This window comes from Diabrotica virgifera, chromosome 8 (genome assembly GCF_917563875.1).
Source record: "Diabrotica virgifera virgifera chromosome 8, PGI_DIABVI_V3a".
NCBI lineage: Eukaryota > Metazoa > Arthropoda > Insecta > Coleoptera > Chrysomelidae > Diabrotica > Diabrotica virgifera.
Window position 1 is genome coordinate 17,331,338 of NC_065450.1, and position 9,033 is coordinate 17,340,370.

Sequence of the window (9,033 nt, forward strand, 5' to 3'; positions counted from 1 at the left end):
AAAAGAAAGATATTTTCAGGTAAAATATGCAGACGAGATAACCGGTCTATATCTCATAAAGGCAGGCGTTCCTCAAGATACGCCTCCTCGGCGTACATGCGATTTGCCTACGGACAATAAAGTATATACAGCCACATTTGCAGACGATACCGCAATAACGGCGGTACATTCAGATTCCGTTGTTGCAGCCGACCAACTCCAATAAAACCTAAATAAAGTCCAGAAATGGACTAAGAAATGGAAGATAAAACTTAACGAATCCAAATCAACGAATCCACATAGTATTCACTAAATGTCATAGCGATTCTCGTCAAATATCACTCAACAATGCTCCCCTTCCAACGGTAGATAATGTAAAGTACTTAGGCCTACATATGGACAAGAGACTCACTTGGAAAACTCATATATGGAAAAAAAGAAAACATCTTGATACCATATATTATAGAAAATAATATTGGTTGCTCGGAAGAAAATCCCAGTTGTCGTTGAGAAATAAATTACTAGCATACAATGCCATACTCAAGCCAATTTGGACGTACGGAATACAGTTATGCTTCAATGGGGTGTTACGAGCAATAACTGATGCGCCGTGGTTTGTAAGCAACAAAGACATCCTACAAGACCTTCAAGTGCCAACTGTGAGTGAAGTGATAGTGTCACACAGTGATAAATATTTACAGCGACTAGAAAACCACCCAAAAGTGTTAGCGCTAAATTTATTGGAAAATAGTCAACAAATTAGAAGCCTTAAGCAAAAGTTTCCATTAGATATACAATTCTTAAGTTAAGAAACACTAATTGTATACGTAATTGTAATACTCAGGTAGAGTAAATATTTATTGAAATATTTCTCTTCGCGCCATTGTAAATTTCAACAAATGTGTTTATGTTCTGTTTTTTTTTTGACTGACTGCACAGTAAACAAACAATAAAAAAATGTCCAATCTTCCATAGAGCTAATGTCTAGTCCAAATATTTATTGCACGGATTTCCTTACCTACGGAAAGATGAACAACGACCAGACAATCAACTTCTAGGGAAACATGTAATTAGCCATCTAATGGGCCCATTTATGAATAAGGGAAGAAATGTCACGACACATAAATATAAATAGTATTACGAAAGAAGGCTACCAGCAGTACTGGAAGAATAAACCGAACAAGAAATGATATTCCTTCGTCAATAAAAAACGAAAAGGTGGAATTATAATAATTAAAAAATTTTCATACGCGAAGATTTGAGCTAACCAAGGAAACCAAGTGTACCAGAGAAAAATGATCAAAAATGTTCTAGCGCTGAATTCTTTATACTCAAACAATATTGAAATAGGCATAGACAAAAAGGAGAAACCTAAAACCATTACCTCCTACAACCATACAAAATACGGATTAGACGTTGTAGATCAGATGGCCATACAGTGCTCAACCAAATCAGCTTCAGGAAGACGGCTGTTGCAGGCTTTTTTTAATATCTTAGATAATAATATGGTAGGAATAAATGCTGGGATTCTGTGTAAGGAAGTTACTGGTTGTCAAATATCTGGGCAAACTGTCCAATTTCAGTTAGCGGAAGAATTGCGATAAGATCATCTGGCTAAGGGCAGGACAACATCAACGGAAACAAATCAGAGATACAACACCCCAATCAAATAATAAACGTAGGCAGTGACAAAAGCTACAATATCTCGGACATGTGATGCAGAGCGAGAAGTATGGCATCCTGTGACTCATAAACTCATAATGCAAGGAGGGGTAGATAGAAGAACAAGCATCAGGAGAAGACAAATTTCATGGCTGAGGAACCTGAGGGAATGGTTTGGATGCAGCTCAAAACAACTATTCAGAGCTACTCACTCAAAAACTAAAATAAATATGATGATTGCCAACCTCCGTAGCAGAGGTAGCACCTGAAGAAATAGGATTGGAAAACTGAGAATTAAAATTAAATAAAACATGTGAAAGTCATATACCTATGTAAAAAATTTTTATGTAGGTCTGGTACAAGCAAAATTAAAAAATTTTGCTGCTACATAAATTGTGCTTAAATAATTAAATAATTTCTTTAAATTAACTAAATGTCTTTTGTTAGTAGGTATATACTCAATATAGTTTTTTTTTCATTTAAAAAACGATACGAAAACGACTGGCAATAGAAAATTCTAATACCCGTCGTCTTGACCGCTCCGGTGTTTCTAGGTATTCAAAAATGTTGGTGCTTCTAGTGTTAAGGGAATTGAAATTTTTGCTTGCTAATTTGTCACTTTTATAAAACGTGTAGATAAAAATATAGTTATTTTTGTAATAATTTGTTACGGTACCTCCTTAGACCTTCAAACATTGAAATCTATACTACAAACTCTCAAAAATCTTGTACAATAATTTGTTTGTACACGCGCTTAAAATTTTCCTTTTGATAACAATTTTATAATCCAATAATACATTTTTTATTCGATATCTGGAATTTATTGGAAAAAAGAGTCAGCTTTTCGGTTTCCTAAATAAATTACTGACCTGGACCGGTCCCAAAACCGAACAAATATTGACTTCGAGTCCTCAAATAAAATCGTACCGCTTTATATTCGGAGCACTTCTCAAGAGAAGAGATATAATAAAATGTTTTTTGGGCTTTATCCTTATAACATAGAGCATATTTTAGATATATATTGTAAGATATTCTGTCATTTTTCACTTCCTTTAAAAGAACATGCAAACAATAAAACAGAAAAAAGTGGAATGGAAAAGTCGGTTAAACTCTTTTATCGGATAATGTAAAAGGCAATCACAAATTCAATAAATATGTTAAACTCAGCTATACTTTCTTTTAAAATGGTGGAAAAAGTAAATTGTATGATCGAAATAAATAAAACTGCTAGAATGGCCTTAGATTATTCAGGGAACTTGTTTTCTTGCTTGCTCAAAGTGCTTTGGGGAAAATTATGATGATTTTATTATTTCAAAAGAAGTGATTTTATAAAATTTCTAGCTATAAATTTTATTTTATAAAAATCTTGGGATATAGGAAATTGCTGTTTTGCACAATGTTCATGTATAACATCTTAACTTTATATTCAGATAAGTCTTAAATTATTTTAAAAAAGACAAAATACTTAATTACGATATTGTTTATAAAAAATGTTAAATAATAAATAACGTTCGATGTCTATCACGAATCTGGGACACATGTGTTCTGGTGACACAGTGAAATCTGCTGAGCAAACGGTAAACGTATATAAATTACTAATATCTCGCTGTAGCGGTGACGGTCGCGAGCTCAAAGCTTTTTCCCCATCCAAAAAGACTGCTATATCTATTAGGGTGAATCGAAAAACGCGTTTTTTCTGTTATACAATTCTAATAGCGCGGAAAACATGCGCATAGACGTCATTATAAAGGGAAAACAAATTAAAAAAAACAATGTGTGTGTACTTTGTACGCACGTAAGGAGTTATACTTCTATTATATGATTATATGATTATATGATTATAAACGAAATTAATATACTTTTTATTTATATATTTTTTTAAATATTAAACTAATTTATACTTACTACCTCTCAAACATTTTTATTAAAACAGTTCCAAAAATTAAAATAATAAAAGAATAAAACACACACAAACACATTAAAAATGCCACAAATGATCTCTGAATATTAATTGTCGGAAAATTTTTTCACTAAATACGTATTTTCTGAAAATAAAATTATATAATAAATATACTTACAATTATAAAATGTATAAAAAAAAATAAAAAAAATAAAAGTTTCTATTGGTATTCGAACCACCAGCGCGGCTGGTATTGGCGTTGTATTGGGGTTCACTCACATTAAACGCTTCGCCACGGAGACAGTGTGTCATTATGTGCGAAGATCGACTAACTAAACGGATTAAACTTTTGACATTTTTAATTATGTAAATCAAATTATTTTGATTTTGAATTGAAATGATTTAGAATTGAAAAAATACAACAAAACATAGAGTAAGAAAACAATATATTAGGTGAATATTGATAGAACTTTTGATGGCAATCAAATTATGTAAATAAAAGTATTACATACTATGTATTTTGGTAGGTTCAAGTAGGTAGGTACCTATGATACATTTACAATTATTACGTACCTGTTGCTTTAAAAACTATTTAAAAATTACTACAATTATAAACTTTTTTGTTTCTGTCCTCACAACAATAAAACTAATATATTATACATTTGTTTACATTCATATTGAACAATTATTTATTATTGACAGATCATTTCAACACCCAATCAGAGCCCGTATAACGACTAATAAATTTCGCAATCACTTGCATCGTGTAAAGTGGCTATGTTCAAATATCATAACAAAATTTGATCAACTATTTTTAAAACACTTACCAGTGTAAGATTCTTTAGCTTTGAATAAGCGAGATCGTAGATCGTCCCGGTTGATTGTTGTTATCCACAGTTCTCTACGCCTTCGAGCTAATAGGTTTTTTATCAGTAATTTTGCGGCACTCATACTAGTCACAGTTTGATGGGCTTTCACATTGGCATGCAACAATCATCTCTTCTATGTAAATAAGTCCAAAAATATAATACGAAAACTATTTAAAAAGGCAGTATAACCATTAACTAACTTTTTGTTTGTTGTTTCTCTTCCTACAAATTTTAAAACGCAACAACCATACATAACCAAACCACAGTCCCACAGCTGTGCCACAGCTGCCATATTGGATAATTTTTGTCATGTCATTTGAACATCCAATCAGAACAAAGTTGTAATGCGACTGCGCCGGGATCAAAGGTTTTAATCCTATTAAAATTCACCCTCATATCGCGCGTAAAGGAGTATAACTTCAAAAAAAATTTCAAAATTTGAAATCGCGCAGAAGGCCTAAAGTTACAAATAAAATCAAAATATCGGTAATTTTTAAAAACAGGCAAAAATTACAAAAAAAAAACTGTTTGCCTTCTAATAGTGAAAAAAGTGTTAATAAGAGTGCCTTAATGCATACAAAAGATAATTATACCCATTCCCGTTTAACTGAATTCGCGCAAAAAGCATAAAGTTGCAGGTTGTTTCGTAAAATAACGATATTTCATTATTTTCGACGATTTTTAAACATGTGCCAAAACCATACAAGTTGTATTTTTAATTTGTAATAGTGTAAAAACTATTCAAAATAGTTTTCCTAATCCATAAGAAATACTTTCGGACATGTTATTCCTTAACTGTACTCGCGCAATAGGTCTAAAATGTAGTATACGTAAGTTGTACAGTCCCGTAAAAAAGCGGTTTTCCATATCTGATGAGTGTTTTTTAACACATTAAGGTTTATAATAAGACTATAACGAGTGATTTACAAACAAATTTATTAGCCAACACATCATATTGCAGCTCTCAGCACATTTCAACATTTAATCTCTTCAGTGTCAGCTAAAATCATCAGAAATGAAGACGACCAATACCCACTGAGATTAATAGGAGAAAGGCTTGTTCTCAGCCCAACTGCGACCTACTTGGGAATACTGTTTACCAGGACTCTTAACTGGGATGCAGACCTAAAGGCAACTTTAGATAGGGTAAGGAACAGAGCCAGACTTCTCAACCCTCTCTCAGGACGTATTGGCAAGACACACAAGAAGACTCTCTTACACACTTACAAGACCTATATTCGACCCATCATTGAGTACAAAGCATGCCTCTACTCTCTATGCGCTAGAGCACAGAAAGAGAGTTTGTTGCGAGTGGAACGGAGAATCTTGCGTAGATGCAACTACGAGCACTGGAGATATCCCTCAAACGAAATCCATAACCTCTCAAACATACCCACAATTATCTAGAGAATAAACTCTCTGAACAGGAACTTCACAACTAAAATAATCAACGATCCCCCCTCCGACACACAAGAATCTCTCAAATGTTCCTGTTCATCTTCTGGCCACGTATTCTACCACGCAAAGCCCAAGCGGAAAAAGATTCCCCCACCGTCTGCTCTAATGCAAATATGCATTGACGAACTCCCAGTAGAATATAAAAACATCCTCGAGGCTACCCCGTTAGCCTACCGCACCCACCTTTAACTATCCTTTTCCCTACCCCGAACAGGGATAAGTTGGTTTTTTTGCGGTTTCCCAACTTCATTGCACAATTAAACCTGTTCGCCCCAAGAAAATAGCCGCAACTATTTTCATCACTCGAACGCTTACTGTCCACGCTGCGCTCAAAAGCCACCTCCTGACCGCCGACGAGGGACGCAGGCCTGCCTGTCGTTGTACAATGGTTTCTAGGGAGATTGGTCTAGAGCAAAGTACGGACAGTACACGTAAATGTCAATGGAACCAACATCAACTCCATCAAACTTTCTTCTCTGTTGTCTTGTAGCCTTCTGGACACCACCGTCCGGCATAACCCAGGAACACCAGGAACACCACACTTGCCCCAGTGCGTTTTTCGGACTGTTTGCTTTTGCGATCCAACACAATACATTCACCACAAACCCTGAAGAGGACAAAATCCTAAACAGGGACACTCATTGTAAGCATTTCTACAAAGCATTTCAATCTTTACACGCAAATCAATACAATGAGATGAATGACTGCGAGAGTCATTAACGAATATGTATAAACATTAAACAAATCACGAATTATTGATGAATTTAAACAAACAATATTTTTTCTTCGAATTACTTATTTTTTTCAGAAGTAACTGATCCGATTTTTCACCGGTTATTACTGTAAAAAGAAAAAACCGGTTACAACCGGGAGAAAAAAACAACCGCCCAAAACCGGTTATTGCTAACTAAAAAAACCGGTTTTAGGTTGTAACCGGCAGGTTTTTCCCATCCCTACTGCAAGAGTCCAGCGATCGACTGCCAGTAAAAAAAACTATGAAAATAAAAAACTTTATTGCACATTTCTATTTGATAAAAAGTTTTAACTATAGAGAGTTAGAATTAAAGTGATGTTTTGTATCTTAATTTTATTTGGATGTTGATGCATGGCACTGCATATCATCCACAAGCTTTTCATATGATGGTACGTAATTACCGAGAGCCAAACGCAAGCATGATGAGAGATGTTCGTCAGTTAGCCGATTACGATACTTTGATTTCACGACCTTCATTTGAGAAAATAGAGACTCACACAAGTACGTTGATCCAAAGAAGCTGTGAGCTGCAGAGCTACTTGCTTCAAAGATAAATATTTCTCAGACGATATGAAAGACCAAAATTTCGTATCAGTCGCTCTGGATGTAAGGTGTATATCCGAAATTATTTTCAGTACCTCATTTTGAACAGAAATGATTTCCATATTGAAAGTAACGGATATTTCAGTTGCAATTTTTTCCACGTCTTCGCAAGAAAATGGATTAGACATAGATGTTACAATATCTGTCAGTTTTTTAAAATCAGCAAAACGTCTTTCAAACTCACTTTGAAGTACTTGCAGCTCCGTCTCGTAATAAACATAATTCAAATGGGCGGTTACCCCCTTTTTCAGCGATGGAAAGTTGTCTAAATCCTTTCTGTTAATTTGTTTAATCAATAATTTCAATTTGTTGACAAAAGAATGTACTGCGCTCATCATATCGATAATTGTTTTATTTTTACCTTGTAGTTCCAAATTAAGGACGTTCAAATGATTTGTTAAATCTGATAAGAAAGCTAGGTTACTGAGCCATTTTTCGTTCTGAAGTATATAAGTGTCGTCCCCTTGTTCCTCTAGAAAAGAAATTATTTCGGGAAGTAACAGAAGTAAATCAGTGTGTTCCTCAGAGTCTCTAGCTTCCAATTGTGCTTTAAAAAGACGTTGTTGCAAGCTTCGCGCTCTTATTGAATTGACAATTTTTGTTGCCATCTTCATAATTTCGTCCATATTTAAAATTTTGGAACACAAAACTTGCTGGTCAATGATGCAATGAAATGAAAAAACGATGGAAAGTCATCGTTAGCTCTACATAATGCAACACATCCATTGTTAACGCCAGTCATGGATGGTGCAGCATCTGTTGTAATACACATTAGTTTGTAAATCGGTAGCTCCTCGTATTGTTGCACAAAATTTATAAAAACGTATATATCTTCTCCGTGAGTTTTTTCTTTCAGAGGCAGCATTGTTAACAAATCTTCTTTATACGACATATCAGAAAATACCGTCCGAATGGAAATACACAACTGGGCGGTATGATCAGTCATATCGATTGACTCGTCAAATTGCAAAGTATATACACTTCATAATATCACTTTTCACTTGACTTTCCAAATTTTTGCCCTTGATTTCGATACGTCTGGTGACCGTTGGACGTGACAAACCCGACTTATTTGATAGCAGACAAAATCTGTTTTATTTTTGAAGTCCTCAAATAATACACACGCTGCTTCAATTAATGCTTCTTTCACTACCTCTCCATTTTCAAACGGTTTTTTATGTTGTGACAGTATATTTTATAGTAAGTAAGTTGTGCCAGTATATATAAGAAATTTTGAACGACGCAATCGTTGCAGCTACTGATTGTTTAACAGGCCTAGTGAACATTGATTGTTCCGTCTTCAAACTATTGTTCAAGTCTTGTACTTTCCGTTTTCTAAACAAACTTTTTTGCGGAAAATCATTTTCATAGTTTTTGTGCAAAGTTTTATAATGCCGTTCTAAATTTCTGCGTTTGGGAAGAGCAACGGAAGACCGACAAACAAGACAAACACTTATCTGTCACCATTGTTAACAGGAATTCTTCTTCCCATGCATTATTAAAATGATTCCCAGGCACTCATATCGAGTTTCAAATATTAATGTGTAATAAAATGTTTGACTAGTATTTATCAATTTATGTAAAATACTTTGGTATTAAAATGATTAATGATTAACTAACAGCAATACAATGCCGATACAGCACACTACCAGTTTAAGTTATCTGTGAATCTGATATGCCGAATCGGAATTATCGCAACTTTTGGGTGAACAGATCGCATATTTCGCTCATGCACGTGTAGTGAGTCAGCGCAGTCCCCGTCTTTTCTATTTGTATTTATCTTTTCCGTGAATCGCGATCGACTTCAA

The 9,033-nt window shown here is 34.4% G+C and overlaps 1 protein-coding gene across 1 annotated transcript; it reads right to left on the minus strand.

The window, feature by feature from the left end:
- Nucleotides 1–7,095: 7,095 nt before the first annotated feature.
- On the minus strand, nt 7,096–7,851 carry LOC126890097 (general transcription factor II-I repeat domain-containing protein 2A-like). The gene has a single exon (XM_050658945.1). The coding sequence runs from the start codon at nt 7,849–7,851 to the stop codon at nt 7,096–7,098; it is 756 nt and encodes a 251-aa protein (XP_050514902.1).
- Between the last annotated feature and the right edge of the window lie 1,182 nt (nt 7,852–9,033).